At 39.5% G+C, this 27,079-nt stretch overlaps 1 protein-coding gene across 1 annotated transcript in view; it reads left to right on the top strand.

Moving 5' to 3' along the window:
* The window catches only part of EML1 (echinoderm microtubule associated protein like 1), a 54,225-nt gene that overhangs the window by 13,281 nt on the left and 13,865 nt on the right, over positions 1-27,079 (top strand). Inside the window, exons 3-11 of the mRNA XM_009082546.1 lie at positions 936-1,070; positions 7,746-7,774; positions 12,362-12,491; positions 16,587-16,736; positions 18,241-18,310; positions 20,189-20,299; positions 23,441-23,536; positions 24,063-24,197; positions 25,697-25,796. Of these exons, the coding sequence (XP_009080794.1) occupies positions 936-1,070; positions 7,746-7,774; positions 12,362-12,491; positions 16,587-16,736; positions 18,241-18,310; positions 20,189-20,299; positions 23,441-23,536; positions 24,063-24,197; positions 25,697-25,796 (956 nt within the window). The remainder of the gene's footprint in view (positions 1-935; positions 1,071-7,745; positions 7,775-12,361; positions 12,492-16,586; positions 16,737-18,240; positions 18,311-20,188; positions 20,300-23,440; positions 23,537-24,062; positions 24,198-25,696; positions 25,797-27,079) is intronic.

The following is a 27,079-nucleotide window of genomic DNA, read 5'->3' as shown; positions in this document are numbered from 1 at the left end:
CAAGTAATGCTGCCTGAGCCTGTCTGCTGCCCAAGGCAGTGCAGCAAAGTCAGAAGCATTGCCCTCACTGGGGCCTCACCCTTAGCTGCTGCCTCTCCTGCTAGGAAGTGCTGCATTAGGGAGCAGTGCTTTGGACTAACGAATAACCACACTAATTTGTCTCCTATTAGGTGTAAGCTCTGAGTGAGCTTCTCTTAATTTATTAAGTAACACTGCTTGTGTTCTGACTCACATTTTTCCATCAGAGAGAGCTGGATGGCTAAGGGGTGCCACAAAGTCACACAAGAGCTCCCTGATAGCTGTCTTGGCAGGAGGGATGGTAAGGTGAGCTTTAAGCCTTTGAGAAACCCCTTGTCAGGAGATGTGGGGAATCTAATCTATTCATACAGGTAAATAGAGAGCATACGTTTTTGACAAGATAAAAAAAAAGTGCAGCCTAGCTTACCATTAACTGCAGTTTGGAGTATGTTAAAACTAGCTTTGAACCACAGAATAATTGATAATGAAGACCCAAAGTTAGGTTGCTCGTGCTCAAATTTTTACCCACTTTTGGCATTCTTTGTAGTCTGACTGGAAGTGTCAGGTTTTCTCTTCTAATCTTTCACTTCTTATCAAGACAATCCAAAAATTCAGAAGTGTGGCGTGGTAGTCAGAGATCTGAAACATGACCCAGAAAACAGAGATTGCAACTTACTCCATGAAATTGGTCCAGCCCATCTTCTGTTTTATGACTAAGGAAAAAGCAGTATGTTTGTCCCATCAGGTACTCAGCAAAACTCTTCTGTAGGCTCTAACAAACCAAGTTACAGTTAGAAACAAAGTTGTAGTTATTTTTTAGGGTCAACTTTCTGCTTGATACTTTTCTCAACAACACTTATCGTAGACATATGTACTTTTACAAGTGCCACTGTCAAACCTGCTCCTTTTTTTATTAGCACCATTAAGAGAACCAGTTCATCTGAGCGTGTGTCCCCAGGAGGTCGGAGGGAAAGCTATGGAGATTCCAAAGGGAGTCGCAACCGCACTGGTTCCACCAGCAGTTCATCTAGTGGTAAAAAGAACAGTGAAAGGTAATGTTACCTAAATGTCTCTCTCCCTTCTCTGCCTACTAGTTTCTTTAGTGAGCTTAGTATCTCTTGTTTAACAAATATTGGGAGCTTTCTTTTTCTTTGCAAAGCTCCAACAGTTGGACAAAATTTCAAATAAAACATTAAATTTAATTAGATGAAATTTATTCGCCTTATTTCCAAACCAGAAACAGTGTGAGAACCTAGAGTTTCCCAGGGAAGCTCATCATTATTAAGCACGACTTTTCCAGTGTCTTAGCAGTTTCCCTTGGTCTTCATATTCCTAGTCTGTACTTCTTCAGTCTCCTGATTGTGGTGCATTGACCCATGCTGGCAGCTAAGTCACTCCCACTCCTCCAGTGGGATGAGGGAAGAGAACAGGAAGAACAAAAGTTAGAAAGTCAAGATAAAGGTAGTTTAAAAAGTGAAGGAAAGAGGAAATACAAACAAAACAAGTGCTAGAAAGCAATCACCATGTCCCACGTGTAGATTGATGCTCAGCCTGTCTCTGGTCCATGACTGCCTTGGTCTGATTAAAGATAAATCAAGGGAGAGGCTTACAATTCAAGTGCTGTCCAAAGCAGTGGAATAAATTGATGCCTAACTCTGTGTATCTCTGGTGATGCTTCTCTGTAGTGCTGACAGCGCAAAGAAAAGAGAATGTCTTGTCCAAGGGGTTCAGACTTAGGATGGCCTTGAACAAATAGCTGTTTCATTGAGGTTTGTCAGGATTGTCAGTGTAGGTCAAATGGTTCTTTCCTGTATTTCCTAGACAGATTTTAGTCTTGACCATTTTGCTCAACATATTCTGTTGCAGTTTCCTGTGCAAGAAGTGGTGTTGATATTACTGTTTCACTGTCTCACAAATTATGTGACCATAAAAGCACATTGTTAATGGCGATCACATAATAACCTCATTTATCTGCTCTGTCTGGGCATCAGTGTCATTACAGGAGTCATTGGGCTGCTCATGAGCTGATGGTGTGGCACAAAACATCCTTTCCATTTCATCCCTTCAGCCTCTTTGTTTGATGTAAGGAGTGACTGAGCTAGTTGTGTACTAATTGACAGCCTAAAGATGGGTGGTTACATTATTGATAGCTTGTTATCTGGCTTATGTTTTCAGCTATGAAGCAAGACAGCAAGTGTGCAAACTTTAGGAAATTTATACTAACTAATGGATTAGGATAAAAGGGCAGACTAGTAAGGGTGACACACTGTGGGTGTTTGCTACAGGTTGCCTGAGTAGGATGAGGAAATGTATGGGGCCTTATACAGGCAGCTTGAAGCAGCATCAAAATCACAGGCACTGGTTCCTGTGGGGGACTGTGACTACCCTGACATCTGCTAGAGAAGCAACACAACATAGTGCAAACAGTCCAGAATGTTCCTAGAAAGCATTGATGACAGCTTCCTGTCACACCTTCCCACAAGGAATGGTGTGCTGCTTGACATTATGCTAACAAACAGGGAAGGACTTGTTGGAGATGTGAAGTTTTGGGGTCAGCCTTGGCTGGAATGGCCATGCGGTGGAGTTCAGTACTGGGAGATGAGGAAGCCATGGACTTCAGAAGAGCTAATTTTAGCCTCTTCAGGGATCATCTTGGAAGAATGACTTGGGAACAGTCATGGAAGAGTGGTCCAAGAGAGTTGGTTGATATTCAAGTATCACTTTCTCTGGGCTCAAGAATGGTGCATCCCAATGAGCAGGAAATCAGGCAAGAGACCTGTGTGAATGAATAAAGAAGGAACTGAGAGTCCTGGTGGACAGCAAACTGCCCATGAACCAGCTTGCCCCTGTGGCCAAGAAGGCCAGTAGTATCCTGGGGTGCATTAGGAAGAGCATTGCCAACAGGTCGAGGGAGGTGATCCTGTCCTCTACTCAGCTCTAGTGAGGGTGCACCTGGAGTGCTGTGTCCAGTTCTGGGCTCCACAGGAGGCACACGGAGCTCCTGGAGCAGGTCCAGTGAGGGCCACAGAGATGATTAAGGGACTGGAACATCGCTCTTATGAGGAAAGGCTGAGGGAGTTGGACCTGTTCAGCCTCAAGAAGAGACAGCTGAGAGGGAGCTCATCAATCTATTTAAGTATCTGAAGGAGGGAAGCCAAGAGGATGGAGCCAGGCTCTTCTCAGTGGTGCTGAGCAATAGGACAGGAGGTAATGGGCAGAAACTGATGCACAGGAAGTTCCACCTGAACATGAGGAAGAACTTCCTTCCTGTGGAGTCACTGAGCACTGAACAGATTGCCCAGAGAGGGTGTGGAGTCTCCGTCACTGGAGATAGCCAAGAACAATCTGGACACAATGCTGAGCCATGTGCTCTAGGATGAATCTGTATGAGCAGGGAGGTTGGACCAGATAACCATCTATGCTCCCTTCCAACCTCACATGTTCTGTGATTCTGTGAAAGGCTTAGCAAATTCTAGGAATAATGAGAAAATATAGAGCACCATCAGAGAAGGTTATAAAACTGTAACCAAGGAAGATGCAATATTTGCACAAACTAAAAATTTAGCCAGTCTAAAATCTTCTTGGCACTGTGCATCTATTCATGTAAATGAAGTTTTCATAAGCCAACAAAATTCCCCAGGACTGGGCCTCTGGTACTTAAGGAAATTTGACTTTGTCTCACCATGTATTTTTTTTCTTTATTCTTTTTTACAATAATTATAAGCAACAGATAAGCAAATAGATGTTGGTTTGATTTTGTTTATAATATTTGTATACTTCAAAATGTCTAAAAGGCTGAAATTCAAATTTAAAAAATTGCCACAGCAATCCGTAATACCTATAAATGGATACTGCTTTTGAGAGGAAGATCAGTCTTTTATAAGAGTACTTAGGACCCGTGGCCCTTTCTGCAGTGCAGACCTGGATGAAACTTTTTTCTAAACATTTCAGACCCTTCTAGCACAGAAAATGTGTATCTGTATACATCTGATAGGGTACTGCAGAATCAGCAAACCAAATATCAACACTTAGGGGCAAGTGAGCCTGAATGTTTTTCAAGACAAAACTAAGCAAAAAAAATTAGTGACCAGTGAATGGACTGCAAAGAAAAAAACAGTTTGCTCTTGATTTAAGCTGCAAATTCTGTCAAGTGTTGTAATAGTGTGTAACTACATGCAGCTGCTTTTCCTTGGTGAAGTCATTAACAAGGAGCTGCTGTTTTCTGTACTGATCTTTTGAAGTTGTTGGATTTTTTTTTCCTAAGGCTTTAATTTTTATTTTGCATCTATGAATAACTTCCTCTTCTGTCACACATATCAAATTATAGCAACAGCCCTTACATGGTGACATTGTTGATTTAAAAACCCCAATCTTCTACAAGCCAACCAAATTTCTTGTGGAAAGGTTTTGTTAACAAACTAAGCTTCCATAATTAGATGGATAAACTTGTTTCTGGAAGATGAACAGGAATATTCAGCTACCAGTGGTGAATCTCATTACTTTTCCAATTTGCTGCAGGAATTTACTGTAGTTTTTGGAAAAAGTTTTAGCAAACATCTGATGATCCTGCAGTGCCCTAGCTCTGTGTATTTTCTCTCATATAAAAAATTTCATTAGATCAAGTGCCCAGAAGGTAAATTCTCTGTGTGTTGTGCAGTGGAAGATCTGCCTGTCAAAATCTAAATACAATACAGTGCTTTGCAAAGTCAGTTTTATGAATATATCCCTGATCCTGCTACCTGCATAAGGTGATAATTGTCTGAAATTAGTCTGAAAATAGCTACTGAAGAAATAAGGGGAGAATATTAGGTTGTTCACTTAAGGACAGCTATGACTTCTAGCTACATAGATACACTGTACACTTGAAAATGGATTCCAGAATAGCTGAGAAATAAAAACATTGCCACAAAGCTAATGGTTCTCTGCAAGTATCCCAAGGAACTAATTGAAGGCACGTGGTAGATTGCCTTGGCCAGAGCTGGTGATGTTGGTGCCACTGTGAAAACAGTCATTGTATGGTTAGAGAGTTTTCTCTCATTTCTGTTCCATGCAGCCTGGGGCTGTCTCCAGCTCTCACCTCCTTGAAGAGTGTCCTTTCCCTATGGAAGAGGCTGGATAAAGACTTGCCTCATGCTTCCTCTTGAGGTTGGGCCACTATGCTAAATATAAAGCAGGAGTCATGGGACTAGAAGGGAAATGAGGATGATTCTATACACTGGGGGCTAAGACTGTTCTCTGAAAGCTAATTGTATGTGCAAAAGAGTGAGGAAGAGGGTGGACTTAACCAAGTCCAGAGGAGGCCATAAAGTTGATAAGACATCTGGAGGATCTCCCCTTTGAAGACAGGCTGAGGGAGTTGGGGCTGTTCAGCCTGGAAAAGAGAAGGTTGTGTGGAGACCTCATAATGACTTCCAGTATCTGAAGGGGCTACAGGGAAGCTGGAGAGGGAATCTTTGTTGGGAGCTGCAGTGATAGGACAAGGGGCAATGGGTACAAACTGAGAGAGGGGAAATTTACATTAGATATTATGAGGAAGTTTTTCCCTGGGAGGGTAATGAGACACTGGCACAGATTCCCTAGGAAGGCAGGGGATGCCCCAACCCTGGCAGTGTTCACAGCCAGGTTGGATGAGCCTTGAGCAACCTGCTCTGGTGGGAGGTGTCCCTGCCCAGGGCAGGGGTTGGGACTAGATGAGATCTAAAGTCTATTCCAACCCCTGAAATTCTGTGATTCTATGATCTACTCACAGTTTTATTATTTGTACCCTTGATCCCCTTGCATCTCTTCCAGTTTGAGATATCCTATGATTCTATTGTATGATTCTCAGAATGAAGATGATTCTTAGATGAAGGCTAAAGCAGAATGCATGGCAAGAATCTAAAAAGACAGCTATGACATTATTATTTTTAAAAGTATATAGAGTTGTAAGCTGTTATGCAAAACCAGAATGCTATAGAAAGCTCTTTTAAGAAGCTTTAAACATAAGGAGTAAGGAGATGACCATAATCTCTCCTGCTCCTATGAAGTGTCCCAACTTCCTGTAGCTGTGAGCCAGAGGTGAGATTTCCTGAGGGTTAGATAAGTAGGATGTGACTCAAGATCATGAAAAAGGGTAGCCAGAGCTCTGAGCTGTGTGTGGTTTGGGTTTGTATAATTAGAAGTACACATGATTTGCTTTATTGCTGTCATGAGTCAGCCTTTCACATTAGCTTGATTAGCTTGAATCAGTCAGCATGGTCTGTTCGGAGCTGGGGACTGCTTTGTCTCTAATATGGCAGCTTTTCTGACTAGTGCTCCATCCCATGAACTGTTTTGTTTTCTAAAAATATCTTCATTCATAGGAGAAAATGTTCATCTTAGTGTTCACAATGGCAACACATCGTGCCGCTTATGTCGATGACATTGGCTCTGTGTGCCAGCTCGAAGCATGGATTTTGATGCATGATTAATATGAAGGCTGAGATTATGGAAAGTTGCTAAATTGGGAATAGAGTTAGAATTGATTTGGTTTGATTAGGTTTTATTTATGTGTGTATATGTATAATACATTTGGTTAAATGTATTATTCTCAATATAACTGTCAAATCGAGGCAAAAGGAAAAATGCTGTAAAATTATTTGCTACAACTTCTGTTGAAGAGAGAGAGAATCTTTTATGCTTACAAAAAAAAAGCTGTGTGTGAAATTCCAGCCCAGTTTTGTTTCTTTTTCTGGTGTCTCCTTACCTGCCCACTGCATTCTAGGAATGGATGTGGAGATGGCATCAAGCTCTAGGGATATTTCATGCTTCAGCATTTCTCCATCAGAACGACAGGGCTTGCAACCCCTTTGGGATTACCATAAGAAACATACAGCAGTGATCTGATATTTTTAAAGTTTTATTGGATTCAAAAAAAAAGAAATTGGAAGAGAAACCAACCTTGATGACAGGGGCAAAGCACAAAGAAAGCAAATAACTGACATTTCTTGACAAGATTCTTTCCTTTTGGCCAGGGTACTACTATCCAGAGAATTCCTCAGCTGTTCTACCTCTTCCTTTTATGTATTTTCCCCTCTAGTTTTCCCAAATATTTTCTGTAGACAAAAAGACAAACCAATTTCTGGATGTCTTCCAGGCAGCAGTGCAGTGATAAAGAGAAGACATTTTACTCCTGGTTTTTTGTTTTTTTTTTTTACTTTCTGGGTTTTACCAAGTACTGTTATTCACCGAGAAATCATTGGGAAATTCCATGTTTGATATGAACTCTTTGGACAAGCAGGATTCAGACTTTGGTTTGCTCCTTAAATCCCGAGAGAACAAAGGCATGAAGTAAGCAAACACCCACACATACACTGATACAGTAGCTCCCCCTCCCCTTCCTCCACATACTCAGAGAGGTGTAGCAGCTACTAATGAGCAGTTGTTCTTCTGTAGCAGGACTAACTTCGCAGAAGATGAGAATTTGGTAGGTAGTAGAGGAAAATCTCTAATTTCGAGACTCCTAGGAGAATGGAATATAGAAGTTTTAACATCAAGGAGCCACAATGTTTACTGGTTTTAACAGTGCCTGCCCAGGGATTTAGCTCGTAAATAATGTCATTGAAAAAGTATTTTTATTTGTATGTGCACATGACATGTTTTATGTATTTCATACTCTGTTTTTAGTTTGATATTGATGTCAATACATTTGTATGTGCAGACTGGATGTGCATGTGTTTTAAACAGTGATTTGTTCATTATTTTCACAGCAAACCCAAGGAACCAATGTTCAGTGCAGGTAGGAACTTTTACCATTTTTAAGCAGTAACAACTGTGATAACATGTTAGGATTTTTTGTTTGGGTGTTCCCCCCCTTCCCCTCCTTCTGTGTATGCCTAGAAACTGGTATTGGGAATCTAAACAGGATATTTACAGGCTGCTGGTAACATATTTTTAAAAAGTTACTCAGTTTGCTCTGGTTTTTATTGGCCCAATAGGTGTATTTTACAGTTGGGATTCTTTGTATGAAGACAAGGACAAAAAATGCCATGTCTTCTTACATCACATGTGTCTTCCCTTTCCGAGCACTATTAAGATTTTTGTTAATTAAAGCAATGCCAAGCTCCAGCTATGATGCTGTCATGGTAATTTTGTCACAAAAGGGAACCCTCTACAACTGTTAGAATGCCACATCTGTCCCAAAGCCTTGGAATTATAATTTGTCAAATTACAAATCAAAAAGATGTTTTGTTACTACAGTTTTGGTAGTTTAGTTTGAAAAGTTCTTTAAATTTTTTCTTACTCATGTATTGTCCCTGCTAAAAGATTTTGAAAGTGAAATAGTAGGTGTGAATGAAAGCAGAGTTTGTCCTTGTCATTAGACAGTTACATCTGAAAAAAATCTCAATAAAAATACGAAGCTGAATAGTGTCATAACAGTTATTTTCGCTCTGAAAAACCAAGGGCAACTAAAATAAAGCTTTATTCTAACAAAATAAGGAAGGGAAATAAAACCCTGATGATTTATCAGATGTATCATATTATTTTTATGCATAGTTCTGTGACAGTAATCATACATTAAGCTGAACAAGTTGAAGATCTCTTTTTACTGCACCGATTGATCAGCATCCAACAAAGCTCTTAAGCCATGCTGCAAGGTTTAGTGTAACTGATTTTGGAGTCAATAATACATGAAACTAAGTAAGGACTGAAGTCTCCTGTGACAATATAATCACAGTTCATGTCCCTTTCATGAAAACTGTTGGCTTAGGAAAAGAAAACTTCTGATTTGCACAGGATATACTTTCCTTGCCTGATATTTCTCCTTTCCTTGCATCATGTAAACAAAGGTGTTTGGAATATTTTTTTTTCTCCTGACACTTTTCCCATAGGTAAAGATCTGTAATTAAACAGATGTGACACTACACAGGTGTCCTTCTCAGCTGGACAAAATTCCTCCTGAAATGAAGCATTTTTTCTAGGAAGGTTATATTTGCTGTTTTACTGAGTATGTCGTCGGTTAATGGAGCTTAAGGTAGTATTTTAGTGATAACCAGAGCCTCCCAGTGAGGAAAAGGGTTTAGATGGTAATTCTGTGTCAAGCCCCAGGTTAGCCTGCAGGAGAATAGGACTGGGCAGCCTGTAGAGCAGGTATTTAGTGAGTTTATTGTATTCAAACACATCTTTATCTAGCCCTTCTGTCTCTGTCTCTGTAATCACAAGGGAAGCGCCGTGTGACACACTGCAAAGGTAGGCTGCACTTCCAAAACCTCATAGCTCTCGAAGCAAAATGGTTCTGGTGGGATAAAAGCTCAGTGTATAAACAGCCGTTCCCTAACTTGCTTTCATTTTGCAATGTTCAAACTTTCCTAGTTCTTTTGAATGAAACAAAAACGTGATACCATTTATTGTACTGTCCAATGAATTATAACCCTCAGGTGGCCTTAAATCATAAGAATGGGTTATAATTGACACTCCTCTGGAAGAATTTGAATAAGAAAAAAAACCTGTTGAGAGAGCTATATGGCAACACGTGGATGTTCACTGTGTTTGAAATGGCATTCTGCACTTCTGCTGAAATTCATATAGAATCTGCCCCTTTGTTGGCTGTTCTGCTCTTAGCCTAACATGATCGTAGAAGCCTTGGTTTTTCCCTTGCTTTTTCTTACTGAGTAGACTGTAGATTTTTTCTGACTGTTGAATAAACAGACCTAGGCCTCCAACTAATTTCTCAGTGCTTTTTGCTCCGTGTCATAAAGCAGAGGTACAGTTGGTAAACATAGCGTATTGGTTCCTAAAGCTTTAGTTAAACTCTAGTGTAAATATGCACATTTTGGATGCATGTTTATGTCTGTGATATAATCACAGATTTATCTGCTTTTTAGAAATAGCTGTATCCTAACAGTTTTTCCACTAATCAGCCTCTTTCAGCTTTGCAATCGATGTAGAATTTCACAAAGCAAAAAATCGTTTGTTCTCAAGACAAAGTCTTTTAGAGTCTCTACCTCTGTGTATTCTTTGTACAAATTTATACCTGCAATCAATGGTTGGTCTCCTTTGCAGATCCTCCTGGCATTCACGTGCCTTCTTAGTTCCGTAACTGTTAACTTTTGCAACAACAGTTTCAAATTTACCAAACTGCAGATGTAAAAGATACATTTGTCTTAAAGTTTTCACTGTTGGTCTGTCTGTGTAGTTTAATCATTGTCTGTCTTTGCATCTGTATCTTCACATTTAGAGCTTTGCTGTCTTAAAAACTTAGTTAAGAAAAGTACAGAGAAAAGGATGGAGATTGATTATGTAGATAATATATTTGGAGCAGGAACAAAAGTGAGTAGAGATAGAATTAGTATTACCAAAAGTTAGAAATGGATACAGAGTATGAGTTCTGTGCCTGATGTAGCCTAAGTTATACTTAGGAGAGGGAGTCACACACACATTTTGAATGCATAAATTGTATATTTGGTATATTATACTGGGTATAGTTTACTATACTTGCTGGTGTCTACTTGCTACTTCCTAGCCTTGAGTGTTTGGGTCAAATACTTCCACTGTAGATGGCTAAATGCAAGTTTTATGACTCCCTTAAGCCTCAGGTGAGAAAAGCATCCTAGTGAGTTACACTTCCCTTCATTCACAGCCTTTGATAAGTACAGTCAGTAGCTGTTACTGCTGAAAAATCTATTGACTTCCAGTGTACCAGCATCAGCAGTATTGGCATGTTTTGAGCTCATGAAATAGGTGCTGCATGCGCATGCAAATAGTGCTGTCATGCTTTGCTGTTTAATGCTCTACCCTTGATTTTATTTTCCAATACAGATCTATTGGAGTAGATTTTAAAAAGCCATTCCAGTATCCTATCATTTTCACAGGCATCTTGAACCTCCAACCTTCTGTCCCCATTTTTTCACCATTATTATCACCACTTCTTTTTAGCATTAAGTTTTCTGTTGTTTCCATTTTACGTATGAGTTCTGCAGGTGAAGCTAGAGAGACCTAGCTGTAAATTGACTGTGACAGGTAGATCTCTTTCCCATGTGAGTTAGTCCAAAGGCAAAATACACATCTATTTAGGTAAGACAGCATAGCTATGATGTTTACTTGTTCAACCAATACGTTTTATTAACCTAATCAGGATTTGTAGCATATGCATATTTTTCCAATTAAAATAAAGCCTTAGCCTTCAAATTAAAAAGACAAACTGTATAGTTGTAATGATACTTAACAATTCATAGCATAATTTTAACAGTCCTAAATTGTGTCATTTTTTTTCATTTACATGATTTTTGTTACTTTTGCCCTTCCATTTCCTCTGTGCCCACGGTTATTCTGTCTAGTAACTCTACAGATGTCACTGACTCCAAAACTGCTTGATTCGCATGCGAACAAGGCTGAACCCCTTGATCTGCCGATGAAGCAGCAAGAGCCAGCACGTTCTGAATCTGGACAAACTTCATCAGAAGTTCACAGGAGACCCACTTTGGCCTTGCCAGTTCCCAAAAGTCCTAGTCAGACCTTCATGGCATTTCCCAGATCTCCTAGTTTTATAAGCCCCATGAAGTCCCCAAGTCAGTACTTCCAGATCTGTTATTAATCTCTGCTTCTCTCCCCCCAAAATAATCTCTTACCAGTTCGACACATTACTTTTAGTATTTTCTTCTAGAAATGTTTACTTCTGTCAGCCAATTGAGTTTTTTGTAGCTTCTCTCCTGTATGTCATTTTCCTTTCTTTGAATGTGCTATCGATGTTGTCATTCCTTTTTCAATGTTTAGTAATTCTTAAAGCACATCTTTTCTGCATGTACATCAGCATGATTCCCTTTACTAATTGTTTGTGTTCCATATCTCGAATGTATCTCTTAACACTGTACTGAGTGTAAAGCATAACTTTACACTGAGATGCACAGAATGCGACTGAGTGTTGGAAAAGAATTTAGATGCTGATGCTCAACTGTAAACACTGATTTAAAAAAAAATAAACTTAATTTTAAGAGGCATTTCTGCGTTAATTGTAATCTTTGATGTATTTCCCCTTCGTTTTTTAAGACTTAAAAACCATAATATTTTAACATTATTTTTCCCGAAAAGAAGTTTCAATTTCAGACCTTTCCATTTCATAGTTCTTCATGACATTGTTTAGTTCTAATTCTGCTACTCAGAATATTTAGAGGAAAAAGGGACTTTGTATGTTTTTTAAAAAAAATCTGCTTAGTGATTATGATTCAGGAAAAAAACCCAAACCTGCTAAATTTCTAAGTTTGAGATTGCATGTCATTCTGTAATTGTAACACACCAAACTGTTATGTGGGAAGGGATGGAGGAGCACTGGAATTCTCCCCTGATGGTGTTTTTTTGTGTAACATTAAACATTTCTGACCTTTTGTAGAGGAAGGATACGTAAAAATGTTTCTTCGTGGACGTCCTGTTACCATGTACATGCCCAAAGAGCAAGTGGAATCTTACAATTTGGAAGCAAAAGTAGAACTACCAGCCAAGAGGCTTAAACTGGAATGGGTGTATCCTTTCTGTGCTGGAGGACTACTGGAAATCAATCATTCCTCAACGATCTGGGTTAAATAACTTTGGGAGCTGAACTGTAGCAGAATTAAGGTCTTAGGGTTACTTGGCCAAGTGACATTCCATTGGAAACAGGTGTTAACTTCTCCAAGCTGCTGTTCTTCACCTTGTGAAGTACAGGTTGGCAGCACAAGGAAGACTTTGCTTAAATGTTGCCTGAAGGTTAAGTCTGAAACATCCTAATTAGCCAAAGATTAAACTAGGCATATCATAAGAATGTAGTGAGCTGTGATTATTAATTATAATATGCATGAAACAAGCTCATCATTTTTCTGATTCTCAGCAGTAATTTATCATTTTAAACTGTTTTATAATGTGTGCTTAAGAGGATGCTACATTCAACTTCAGTGCTTGAATCAGCCCTGAAACTGAGTTCTGCTTTGCAACTGAGAGGTGCTTAGCAATGAAATTCATAAAGTAGCATATACAAAGTAATATTTACATTTTGAACTGTGTTTAAACACCATAAATATCCAACAACCTGAATCTTCTACTGTAAATATCTAACAGCCAGAATCTTCCACCATAAGTATCCAACAACCAGAATCTTCCACTGACTTTTCTGAGTGGACATAATTACAGAGTTCTGACTTGAAAGAAATCAGTGTATCAGTATATACAGAAATTTTCCCATTTCACTTGTAAGTATAATGATTAAATATATTCTTTATTGGATAAAAAAGACATTTCATTTTTGTATAATCTTAGTATATATAACAGATGACTCAAGATAAAATATAGACACAACAAGATCTGAGTCTGTTTGTAATATCCACTATCTTTAGAGAGATGAAGTCTTCATAAGGTTTTCTCTTTTAAGAAAAAAATCTGGGTTTTGGTCCCAAACAGTGCAAATAGGAAGTTGCTTTGTCTTCATAAAAAGAAGAAGACAGGCTGCATATAGCCTTTTTCAAAGTTGTATAAATAGAACTGCATGTGGTTTCAGAATGTTCAGAGAGTTTCCAAAAGTCCCTTTGTATTCACAAGAGATTAATGACAGATTTAGTAACCATTCTTATTATTCCTATTGCAGCTGAGCCTGTAGGTTCTATCCCACTCTGCTGGAACTGCATAGATAATGCGTACACAAATAACTGGAGATGAGTTAAAAAGACAACAAAAATCCACAAAATTAATAAACCAGCTGAGATGAGAGTGATAAATGCTGCTTGCAGCGTTTTGCCATCTCATTGCTGTACAGGCTCTCACCATATATCACAACAGAATTGAGTGATGTCTTTAATTTACAGATGCAAAGAGCTTCAGGGGCTGAAGGATGATACAGGGGGAAGTGTTGTGATGCTTGCTGAAACCATAAAAAAACCAACCACCAAACAAAACAGATTGTCATTAGCAATGTGTAGGTGGAAGCTGAAGTCAATATTTCAGACTATTATAAGAAATTATAATTAGAGTAGGTCATGATTTCAGTCTCATTAGTTTCTCACTTCAGCTTATTTAAATGACTGAATATTTGCCAGATGGACTATTATTTTTAGTTTGAGTATTCATATGTCCTTCCAGGTGTGTGTCAGGATACCCAGCAGATTCCTGTCTGTAGAGGTTATCTGTGAGTAGAAGAGCCAGGAATGAATAAAATGGTCTAACTAACCCTAAATGGTTATTCTAAATGGTTGTTGAGGACAGCAAGGAGGAGGTACACAAAAGATTTAAAGATGAAAAAAGGGGGCAGAAGGTAATGCCCAATTTACAGACTATAATGATGAGAAGCTGGGGCAGGAGTCTAAAAAATTGAAGAAGAAAAACAAATACAGCAGAAAACCTACCACTATTGCAGGTATTCATCCCAGTTGGGTTGGGGAAGCTGCAATGTTTGATTGGAGAGTAACAGGGCAGGAGTAGGAGAAAATATTTTTTTAGTGGATGAATGAGCCTGACTGTGGGATTGCAGCCTGAAATGCTCTATAATGTAAGAATGGGGATAGAGAAAAACAAGATCTTGGAGGAGGGGTGGAGAAATGGAAAGGGCAGAGCAGACTATGATGAGAAACAGAAGGAAGAAAATCTAATGTGCATAGATTTCAGGGCATAGCAAAACCATAAAAGGGATATTAGTCATGTTAGCAGGTATCTGGGTAAGCTGAGAAAGATTCAGACCTGTGATAGATCATCATATATATTCAGACTTGAAGAAACAGAAATGCTGAGTGATGAAGTGTGAGGGAGGGCTGGAGCAGAGGTGGAAAATCCGAGTGAGAAATCAGCACTGGGGGACATCAGGGCGGGAGCAATGGCCTGCCCAGATCCATTTGAGAGCAGCTCACTTGGCAAGCAGGAGGTTTGGAACAAAAACTGCAGGCCAAATGAAAAGAAAAGGTCAAGGTAACATTCCCTGAAGTGCCAGCTCACCAAATCCAAGTTGAAGCCACCAAATCCGAGTGTGGGAAACACTGAGGAGAAGGAGGGATCAACCCCAGGAGTTTGCATCTGAGAAAAAAGGCTGCTAGAAAGAAACTGAGTGTTTGACAACAGCAGTCATGTGAAGGGTTGAATGCAGCATTGTTCCTGACAGGAAGAATAGTAAAGAAAGGAGATTTTCCCTAAAGAATGTAATCTTTCCCATTTAATAGCTATTTTTATGCACCGAGATTTATTTCTTATGAATGTCTGTGTAATGTTTTTACTTCACTTTTTTTAGGAGTTCAATTCCTTATGCTAACTTCAGCTGCTGCTTCACTCTTAAGTTTGATTATATGTTGTTGAACTAGGGAAATATTATGTTGGCTTTAGTTGGTAATGGTATCTGACCCTAGAGAGAAAATGCCTTAGAGAGAAGAATAAATTTGAACAAATAGAACATTGTCCAGCAATCTACTGTAGCAATTCTAACCTTCACAGAGAGATTCAACATTGATAGTAAATTCTTTGTAATTGAAGATATTGATTGTTTCAATCTCTTCAAGTTTTAATAGCTCAAATTTGAAGCAACTTTGGCTGAAATGCTTCAGTTTGCAAGTCTAAAAGTTGTATTTCTGGATGCACAGTTTGATGATTGTGTTGACAGCACAAGTTCTATTGCATTTATTACAGAAAACTCATCAAGCTGTTTCTTCTAAAATAAGAATTGAAATAAGATAACTATTGACTTTGCTACTTCAATAAGATGAACGTGACTATTTTAGTTTGGGTGGGTTATCACTGGCCATAGAATATAGTGTACAAGTATCTTTTTTATATCAATTGATTTGGGTTCATTATCCCTTCATAAGTTTTTCACAGTTTCTCCATGTTGACTGCATTAAAATTCACTTCAGTTTTGCTGAGATTCTGCTAATGCTCTTCCCATAAAAAAAAAGCCCAAATAGTTGTAGTCCCTAATGATTCTTCAGAAGAAAAAAACTACATAATTTGGCTGCATTAACATTCAGTCTAAATGAGATTATTTCTGGATTAATTCCAGTTATTTCCTTGGATTAATTTTAGATTCATGTGGATATGACTCTCATCAGAATCTGGGCCACTGCCTGCTAAATATTGCAAAAAAAAATCAGAATGGATGATGCAACCCTTTTATGGTTCCTATCCATCAGGCTGGTCATGGCCAGAACAATGAAATCAATCAACCTGCTCACCAGATAACACAATCAATCCTCATGTAATGCAGGGAGATGTACCGAGTGACTTATGGGCATTTCCATCCAGTCTACATTTGTGTTTCAATTAGTCAAGCAGTGTAAACAGTAAATACACCTGGGACAAAATGAGGATTGCCTTAGTCTGGTACTTAGCAGATTCCAGAGGATACTAAAGGGGTAATATGTCTATGAATTCCTGTGTTCTTTACCATGAATTTTCTGTAGGATATGGAGGTTTTCAGGAGTTCAAAGCCTGCAAAATGCATTAGCTCTTTTTAAGGGAGAGCTAAGGGAGGGAGCTCTGAAGCTGTCAAGTGCTAACACTGTGCTCAAGCCAAGAGGTGCAGGCTACAAGGGCAGAGAATCCGTCGTGTCTTTTCTTATTTTGAACATTCTTCATTAGTAGCTAATGTTATTGCAGCTTGACCAGCACACTAGCTATGGCTATAGGGGTCGGGACTGTCGCAGTAATCTCTATCTTCTCCCGACGGGCGAAACTGTGTATTTCATCGCGTCTGTAGTCGTGTTATTCAATGTTGAAGAGCAACTTCAGAGACATTACACTGGTCATAACGATGATGTCAAGTGGTAAGTCACCTAATAACCATTCTTGTTTCCTTCATAAAACACTGTTTGGGATGGATCCACTCGTTTTCATTGCTCTTCTTTTAGGATGATTGAACTGAGTAGAATCTTTTTCTTCCCTGTTTTAAGTAGGATTGAATTATTGCCCTTCACCAGGGCCTGGATGCCAGGTACAGGTTCTTTAGGTTCAGTCTAACCAACAAAAGAGTTTTAATCTCACCTGTGGTATATCTGGTAGTCTTCAGGCAAACCTTCACCGTGGCAGATAGTCTTGAGCAACCTGCTTTGTTTGCAGCTATGCACACATGGCAGCTTGGGCTTCAAAGTGATTTAGCTGTGGTGAAGCTCAGAGGATACTAGATACCAGCAAATATCAATATCATTGAATGGAAATCAAAATAAACATATGGTTTATCTTGCTGGTGTCAGTCTGCTCACGGAGTGTGGCTGAAAAAGAGCACCTGGATTATCTGATGGGCCCTGATGTATGCAATGAGTTGGACATCCCTTTCAGATTAGGCATTATGAAACACCTTTTGTCCCTCAAAGCCAAAAATAGACCTGATAAGCAAACCTGTTTGAATTGTGAGCATGTTTCATAAATTGAATTATTTGTATAATCCAGTGGTTTTACAAGGAGATGTTTAACTTGGACCTGTTCCATCTCATTTCTTGCTTTCAAATTTTCTGTCTCTTCAAAGCTTTCAGGTTTATTGGAAAGAGGATACCTTTCTGCATCGTAAGGATGAAATAATTGTTGCCATAGTTCACTTTGTGGGGTATTTGGCCTCTAGAGCTGCATGCAAAGCAGCTGCAGTGAAAGAAGAATTCAGAGGATTTGGGGGAAAAAATAGACTGTATTCCAGGCTTTATTACAGATCTTAGGTTGTTTTTTTCTTAGAGACATTAGTTAACATTGATCACCATTTTTAAAACTTGTTTTAATTTTTGAATCAATATTCCAAATTTCTGTATCCGTTCTTAGTAAAGGACTTTTTTTTATTTGTTGAAAAGTATTAGAAGTTGTTACCTGCCTATAAAAGTCACTAAATGCCTGGTCATACAGCCTGAAGAGCAGTGTTTGTGTGGATACACCTGTTTGCTCTGGAGGACTGTCACTAGACAGCAATGATGGGACTGACCAGATCTCTGCAACCTCTGATTAGAGATAGCTGAAGTCTGATACCTAGCTCAGACTGCAAACTCCTTGTACACTGCACTCATTTAAGTCTAGGTGAGGTGAGTCCCATATGACTGGTACTGGGGCTTTGAGGTATTAGGGTTTAAGGAAATTACTGCCTTGTTCATAAGGGAAGAGGAGTTTTTTGAATACAGGACCAAAACAATTGTTTTGTCAGTTCTGTTTTTCTATTTTTAATAAGTGTACATGTATGCTCTGTGCTTTATGTGACTGAAATAGAGCTATTTATTACAAGCTGGAGTAATAGCTTGATGAAATAGATAGTAAATGGCTTTAAGTTTGGCCTTTCCTTCTTTTCTTTTTTAGCCTGGCTGTTCATCCTGATAGGATCACTATAGCAACAGGTCAAGTTGCAGGGACATCCAAGGATGGGAAAGTGAGTGACCCCTTTGCTTCTATTCCGTAAGAACTTGGCATTAAGAAGATGCATGGTATATTCTTTGCATGTTGTTGTTAAATTGGTCTTACATTTCTGGACTGAACACTAGCCAAACTTAAGTTGAGAGTGCCTCTATCACAGTTACCCAGGTCCTGTATCAAGATTGGTCAATGTTTTCTGGTTCCATGACTTACACAGACTGTAGGTAAATTTGCAGCTGGTCTGGAAGGGACCTGAGAGGCCAGATGGGTGTGGGGTAAAGAAATAGATTAAACTATACAAATGCAACTTCATTTCTGACCACAGCTACCAAATCTAAACTACAGGTAAGAATGGCTTTGGGTTGTTTGCTGAAAAAACTCCACTCTTCATCTTGCCATCATCTAGGCAAGAATATTTTTCTCTCTCTTATTACCTATATTATCATAAGGCTTAGCTGTAGGCTAGGAATTTATTTGAACAGAGCAAGATGAACATTGCTCCAAAGAGCTAAGACAAGTGAGAAAGAAAGGGTGCAAGCAAGGAAGGAAAACCATAAGGAGGAAGTTACTCATCAGAGTATGAAGACGATGTCACAACCAAACTATTGCAAAGTTTTAGAGGACAAAGAAGAATTTTATGATCAAAAAATGGGTTATCAATATGCTAACTACTTTAAGTAAATGAGTGTTTTGGTTTCACCCCAGGCAGCAACTAGGTACCACACAGCCACTCACTCACCCAGACCACCCCACTCACAGTGGGATAGGGAAAAGGATCAGAAAAAGGGTAAACCTTGGGGTTTGGAATAGGAACAGTCACTGGTGGTTATTTTCTTAGCTTTATAAATACAATTACTTTCCATTGTATTTCTGAAATAAAATATAAAGATTTGATGTCTGTGCTTCAGCAGAATGTGGTATATAGGTAGACCATTTCTACAACTGAGGTATTGGCGTGGCCTTGATTTCATTACGTATTTATTTATGTTAAAGGACAATTTCACTACTTATCAGCAAGGAAGGCTGTTGCCTTTTTGGGTTTTTTTCTGATATTTTAATAAAACCTATTCATTTCAGTGGAAAGAGACGGCAAAACAGGGGAAATAGGAGATGGTCCTTGTTTCCCTGCAAAGGTTGAGGATTCTGCGTTTAAACTCCTCATCAGGTTGAGATCAAACTCCATCAGCAAGTGCGTCCCGGGGCTGCCCCCTGGTGGCCCTGGGAGGCAGCGCAGAGGGAAGCCAAAGGCGGAGGGAAGGAAAGGAGAGAGGGATCTGCATCCATATCTGGAATTTCATATCCAAAAAGAAATCTCATTCCGTTTACAATTGTGAAGAACACTCTGAAGATGCAGTTCTTTTCTCTGGCCGTTTTTATGACATTGAAATTGCAGTTCAGAAGTTCTGAAGCTTCTTTTTGCACTTCCTGTCTGATATTTGCCAGAATTATCTCAGTTGGTACAGTTTAAACTGATGATCCTGGGCCTAGCAGTAAGTCCCATGTCACAAAATCACCAACAATTTTCACTTAATGAAGAGTGTCTCAATAGCTGTTAACTTCAGTGAACAAACTTGAGATCAGTGATGTGCTGGATGGTCTATATAGTCAGTCCCAGATGTTGGTCCTAGGCACAGGGAATCATCAAGGTTGGAGGAGACCTCTAAGGTCATCGAGTCCAACCATTAACCTGCCACTCTGCCTGCTGTATCAGTATCAACAAACCATTTCTAGTGTGTCTGTGCTTACCCAGGTGACTCTAGAGAAGTTCTGATAATTTTCATAATGTAAATTGCAGTGAAATGGGGTTTTTTTCAGGCACATTCTCATTTTTTTAAATCCTGATGGATTTTGGACATCATTGTTTCAGCTGACTCTTTCTGTATCTGTTTTACAGCAATTGCCACCACACGTGCGTGTCTGGGATTCTGTGACTCTGAACACACTGCATGTCATTGGAATGGGCTTTTTTGACCGAGCTGTCACTTGCATTGCTTTTTCTAAATCTGTAAGTAAAGGAAATTAATAGAATCATAGGATCATCAAGGTTGGAGGAGACCTCTAAGATCATTGAGTCCAACCATTAACCTGTCACTGCTGGAACCCCTAAACTCTAAACCAGATCCTCCAGTGCCAGATCCAGATGCCTCTTCAACACCTCTAGGGATGGTGAATCCACTACCTCTCTAGGCAACCTATTCCAGTGTCTGCTCATCCTAACAGGGAAAACATTTTTCCTAACATCCAATCTGACTCTGCCCTGTCTCAACCCAAGGCCATTCCCTCTATCCTCTCCCTGCAGCCCTGGCAGGACACACATCCCACACCTCTCTCCAGCCCTGGCAGGGAGCTGCAGGAGGTCACCTCTTCTCAAGCCTAAACAAGCATAATTCCCTCAGCCCTTCCTCATATGAAATGTTTTCCAGACCTTTTCTGCCCTTGTTGCCCTTGGCTGGACTTGCTCCAGTGCCTCAATGTCCTTTCTAAAGTGAGGGGCCCAAAACTGAACACAATACTTGAGGTTTGGCCTCGGACCACAAGGTACAGGGGGATGATCACTGCCCTAGTCCTGCTGCCACACTGTTCTTGATACATACCAAGATGCCATTGATCTTCTTGGACACCTGTGCACACTGTTGGCTCACACTGTGCCACTGCCACCAGCACTCCCCAGTCCCTTTCTGACAAACAGCTCTCAAGCCACTCCTCCCCCAGCATGTAGCACTGCATGGAATTTTTGGGTATGATGTGCAGGACCAGCACTGAGCCTTTCTGACCCTCCTGCAGTTGTCCTCAGCCCATTGATCCAGTCAGTCCAGGTCTCTCTGCAGAGCTTTCCTGCCCTCAGGCAGATCCACACTCCCACCCAACTTACTGTTGTCTGCACATTCACTGAGGATAGTCATATTAAGTCTGTTTGCTGAAAAGGTTTCTGAAGCCTTACAAATTTAGCTTCCTTGCCCAAAACAAACTTCCCTGCTGTCTTTCCTCTCATGTACCTCTTTAGAGGAGGAAAGTTTGCAACCCAGTTTGCTTTTAACAGTTTAGATTGTTATTGAAGTTAACAATATCTCAGCAGTCTCTGAGATCTACCTTATGCTTACCATAAAATGCAATTAATTTCTTCAGGGACAAGCAGTTGCAGAAGTACTTGTATACTTGAAATGTCAGTATCCTTACTTCTCTTGAATCATCCTATTCTGTTTCCCCCTACATAAGACAGTTACTTGCTCTGCATATTTTAACCCCCTGTTAACTGTGACTGATGAAAGACTTTTTAAAAATGGAAGTTCCAATAGGAGCAATAAAATCTTTTGCTTGAAAGCAGCAAAGACATGGATAAAGGATTGTAAAGCAGACTTGTTGTTTGCTTCTTGGCATCAGCCTTTGAAGTCTAGTCTATCAGAGAGGTAAAAAAAAACCCATATGCTGATATAGGCAGAATTCAAGTCCCATCTAAAACCTGATGTGCACAAGTCTCAAAGCCCTCCATGTACAGCTGTGTACGTGGTGGTATTTGGTTGTCTCAACAGCCTTTTGAAATAGGAGAGGACTAAATGGTCTATGCCCTAGGCAAAATGTACTTTGGTGAAAGTTTCTACAAACACTTGAAATCCATTGATGACAACGTTTTAGGAAAAGTAGAAGAGAAAGGAGTGAATTGGGAGAAGTGGTTAAAAATACAAAGGTGAAAGTCAGCGCAGTTCAAGATCACATTTGAAGGAATAAAACAGAATAGCAAGGAAATGCTCTGTAAATACCTTCCTGGAGGGAAATAGGTGCTTAATAAGAGAAGGTTGCTATTGACATGTGCTAGGAGAAAGCAAATATTTAATATGTTTGGTTTATGCTGTGATTTCACAGCTCACCCTGTTCTGAGCATCACTTCCATTCCGTAGCAGTACTGCTTCTCTCCTTTTTCAGACAGTCCTCCTCAGGTTTCTCAGTCCTTCTCTGTCCCACCTCTTGAGCTGCCTTGGCACGCTTATTTTTGTAGCTATCTCTGAGACGTGTATTGCAGGAAAACAACCAAGTAATTTCATGTGTAAGAAAAATAAACAAAGCAGGGTTTCCTTGAGTTTTCTTTTCCCCTCAAAATCACTCTGTTCCCCAAGCAGGTTCACTCTGTGATAGCCAAGACTTCTGCAGTGGCTCAGCTCAAGAGGCAGCAACAAGTGGCACTGCTATGGGTGGCAGAGGAAGGGCTGTTTGTGTCAGCACTGTGCCAAAAGAGTTCTTGTCTAACCACAGGCTGGGTCTGTTCCTGTGAGCTCATCTGCAGTCAAAGCTAATGTAACTGATGCCAGGAGAAACAGGATGCAAAAAATCGTATTTGAATGGATTGGAAAGCAACTAGACATTACTTGGTGGTTTATTCCACTGTAGACCCACAGCTAGGAAGGAACAGCAAACAAATTGGGGAAAATGGTCCAAAAAGTACCTTCCAGGTAGATACAGTTTGTAAAAGATCTGTTTATTATACAGCAGTTCCCATCACTACTTAGACTGATGTCAGTGAGCCCCTAGTTCAGGTAGGGTCTTGGTTGGAATTTGGGTTCATACATCAGAAAAATGGGAGAAGATCTAGGAAATATGATGCATGAAGAAAGATTAAAGGAATTAAGGTCATTAAGAAAGAGTGATAGAAGACATAACTATAAAAAAAGACACCTGCCAGGAGTAAGTGTTTTCTAATTTCCCTGGGTTTGATCCAATATACCAATATGAAGGGTAAAATTCTTCCCCATGCTCACAGAGATCTGAGAAGAAATAATTGATTGAAATTGCAAAGAAAGAAACTCAGGATAATTATCAGGAAAAGCTCTTTTAACAAAATGGATAAGGGTGTGTAGTTTGCCTTTGGAATTTCCACCTCTGAATGTTTGTAAAATGTACCTCCCTCATTCCTGACATTTAGCTGCATTTAGCCAGAGTTTCTCTCCTAGATCTATTTTTAGCCTTAGTTTTCAATGACCCTATAAATTATAGTTTATGGAGATCTATGGATAACTAAAAATATAACAGCTAAAGTGTAAATATGTATAAATACTTTCACTTCCACAGAAGTATTTAACTATTTTGAGTGTGTATTTATGTGTTCCCCACGTTGTTTGGGTGCTGCATTCATATTTTCCATGTTTTGTCTCAGAATGGAGGAAGTAGCCTGTGCTCTGTGGATGACTCAAATGACCATGTGCTTTCTGTGTGGGACTGGCAGAAAGAAGAAAGGCTGGCAGATGTCAAGGTGTTGCAATAAGATATTTTGTACTACTTGCTTGTATGTAGACCTGGATTTCTTGTCATAAAATGTCTTTCTGTACTTAACTTCTTGTGCCTTTTTAACACTTTCACCTTACAAAAGGCAAAGAACATGAAGGAAATGAATATTTTCTCTCTGTTGGGATTATCCCAATAGTTTGGGGTTGGTTTTTGAATTTATTTTACTATTGTTGTCATTCTAGAATGGATTAGAAAGGTCTGGGCAGCAGTGATAGGATGTGCAGAAACAAAATGTTTCAAACTAATCTTTTTTGTTGAACTTCTCGTTATCTGACATGGTTTTGAAGGATAAATTTTGACACTAACTTTGAAGGCAAAATATTTTATGTCTTTCGAAGTATTTTACCAAAGTATTGCAGGCTGTGTAAGTAAATGAATAACTCAGAATTTGCCTTGTATCAGGAGTTTATATAACTAAAGAACTGTGTAATAGTGTTTTGTTTTCTTTGAAGTTTGGATTTTGATACAATGTTTTTCTTTTTCCTTTCAAGTGCTCTAATGAGGCTGTATTTGCTGCAGATTTTCACCCTACTGATACAAATATAATAGTTACTTGTGGAAAATCACACCTTTATTTTTGGACACTAGAAGGGAATTCCCTTATTAAAAAACAAGGATTATTTGAGGTAAAATTAAATATTTCTCTGATTTTGTGTTTGTATTATGTATTAATGGTACAGACATGCAGAAGTAAGGGTTAATAAGGTTTGAGTAAATCAAAACAAGTGATGATTATTAAACTTGAAATTCTGCAGAAGCTCAGGTGGCATTTATGGTATGGGACAGAGAACTTTTCCAAGGGTGAAACTTCCACGTTGAAGTTTTGAAATGCCATTGCCATATTGTTCCTCATATTCTTTTTCCTATATTCTTTATGCTACACATCTCCACCCACCCACTCCAACCCATCCCCCTGCCAAATAAAATGACCTGAAAACTCTCCATGACTACCTCATGTTAAAAATAAAACACAGAGAGTGACATATGCTGGAGGGTTATTGTTAATGTTGTCAGAGGAAAGACACAAAACCCCATAAAATACGTGTGTATGAATATTCTTCCCTTTTCCTCTGTTCTGCTCAGATACATACACAAATGTGTAATACAAATAGAGACTGAGCTGACCACTCTTTGGTAAATATCATTTTCATTTCAAGGTCTTGATTTGGTTTTGTTTTGGAATACAGACTAAGCTCTCCAGCAGTTGCATGCACAACTGAGGGATGTTTGCGGTGACTGCAGATAACTCCAGCAGGGCCTAGTTAACTGCTTGTGGAGTCCTGGTTTGCAACTGTAGTCAAAACAACTATTTTGCAATGTCCATTAATCTACTTGGTGTGAAAACAGGAGGAGATGCTGAGATAATGCATTTCAATTTTGTCACATTTTAGTTTTCATGCATTTTTAACTCCTAAGCTGCTTGGGCAGATTTCTCCCTCTGTTCTGGCTCTGTTATTCTATGGTTGTTGCAGATGGAAAAGTGTGGTGGCCCTAGCTGAGGACAGTCCTTAGTTTGAGGGAGAAAGAGGTCCTACACACAGATTGTCAACAAGGAATGTAAATAGCATCCTTAGAAGCCACTAGTGAATTTTTTGTTCCCTTATACATTGCATTGTTTTGTTGCTGCAGAGGCTCAAAGCAAAATTTCCACAACTGAACCCTGAGATTCTTTCCAGGGATGATTCCTTAATTCTTACACTACAGCCAAACCCTACTAGTACTTTTTTCTCCTAGAAACTTTGGAGTTAAAAATTATCATAAGAAAGCTTGTTTGCATCTTTGGCCATTCCTAAATACTTAAAGTCTTTGGGATTGTGCAGTAGTTGGGGGATTCAGTTTATCTCAGAGCACTCCTGGTCTTGTGTTAGATGTTGACAGGTCTTGTCACTCACTCTATCCCCAACCTGCAATGAAAGGGTGCAGGATTAGGCCACCAACCTCAGCTGATGCAGCTTCTGCCCTTGCACAGATTAACTGTTTACACTGTAGGAATGTGTTTAACTCCTGTGTAGATACTTAAGTAATAATAGAGCTGTGTAAGTCTCAACTAAATTACTCAAATGCATAAAGTTAAAAGCAATGGGTTGTGTGTTGCTGTGAGTGTGTATTTTTCATAACCATGCAGAAACAAGAGAAGCCAAAGTTTGTCCTGTGTGTGACCTTTTCTGAAAATGGTGATACTATTACAGGAGACTCAAGCGGAAACATTTTGGTTTGGGGGAAAGGTAAGATAAGATTGAAGCTAATGGTGACATTTTAATGTAAAAGGGTGTGAATTTTTACATGAGTGTAGAGATTCATTTTAAGAAGAATAAATTTTGTTTTCTCTTTGAGTTCTTTCCCAAAACCACTCCAGCAGGGTGTGTCTGGATTCTTTTCTAGAAGAACCTAAAGAGCATCTATACCTGACTGGTAGAGCACAAAATCCTATAGAATGTGTTCCCTATGATCAAATACTGACTCACAGAGCTATGCCAGCATGTGTGGCTTTTGCTGATTGAAGAAGTGGCAGGAAAACCTCTTTTCCTTAATCATTGTGATAGAAAGAAACATTGTCAATCTAATCGATGATCTCCAGTCTCCTACAGTGTCACTCTAGTGTTTGCAGAAATGATGCCTATTGACATACACTTTTAAAAATACACCAAATAGCTGTATTTATTTTCCTAGGAAATCAAGCTGAAATATATTCAGATCTAATTGAATTTCTCAGCTTTATTTCAAAAGAACAGATGGATGGGAAGAGCTTCTAAGAAAGCATTTTCTAGTAAGAAGAGACTTTTTTCTCAGGCAGCAGAAGGCGATGCCTGCCGGAGGGCAAACAGCAGCAACATCCTAAATGTTTACTCAGTGCATGAGGTGCCATGCCTAGGAATAAGGAGAATCCCTGAAAGGAGCCTTATTAGTAAAGGAAGAAGGGATATGGATGACAGTTGCTTCCTATTTACTCAGTGCTTTCTCCCAAGGTACTTGAAGGGTATAAAACCCAGAAAACAACACAGTGAATCAGTTACACCATTGAGCCTTACTGAGCTGTTTGTGTAGACTTTTTTTCATCCAAGGACTGTCAGTCAGTTATCTCCTTATGCTTCTGACCACTACACTGCTGTTGAGGAAAGGGTGGCTCCTCTGTTGTTTCCCTTTTCTTTTTAAAGCATGACATTTAAAACACTTTTCCTTCTGAACTGAGTTTAGAAATTGCATAGTCCCATCTCCCTGTTCCTTACTGTTGTTTTGCACTGCCAAGAGACAAGGGAGATAGTGGCAGTTCTGGCATGGCAGGGTCAGTGCACTGCTCAAGGGCTGGTTTGTTGTCAGAGAATCATAGAATCAGCCAGGTTGGAAGAGACCTCAAAGATCATCGAGTCCAACCCCACCGTGTCATGCCAGTACACTAATTTCTGCCTCGGCTGCAAGCAGAAGATTGCCCTTTCTCCCAGGAATGCAAGGGAATTCTCAGTGTGCTCAAGATCTCCTCACCTTCTGCTGGCTCTTTTGGGTTGGACAA

The sequence above is a fragment of the Acanthisitta chloris genome, unplaced genomic scaffold, assembly GCF_000695815.1.
Source record: "Acanthisitta chloris isolate BGI_N310 unplaced genomic scaffold, ASM69581v1 scaffold15419, whole genome shotgun sequence".
In the NCBI taxonomy this organism is placed as follows: domain Eukaryota; kingdom Metazoa; phylum Chordata; class Aves; order Passeriformes; family Acanthisittidae; genus Acanthisitta; species Acanthisitta chloris.
This window is presented reverse-complemented; position numbering and strand designations above follow the sequence as displayed.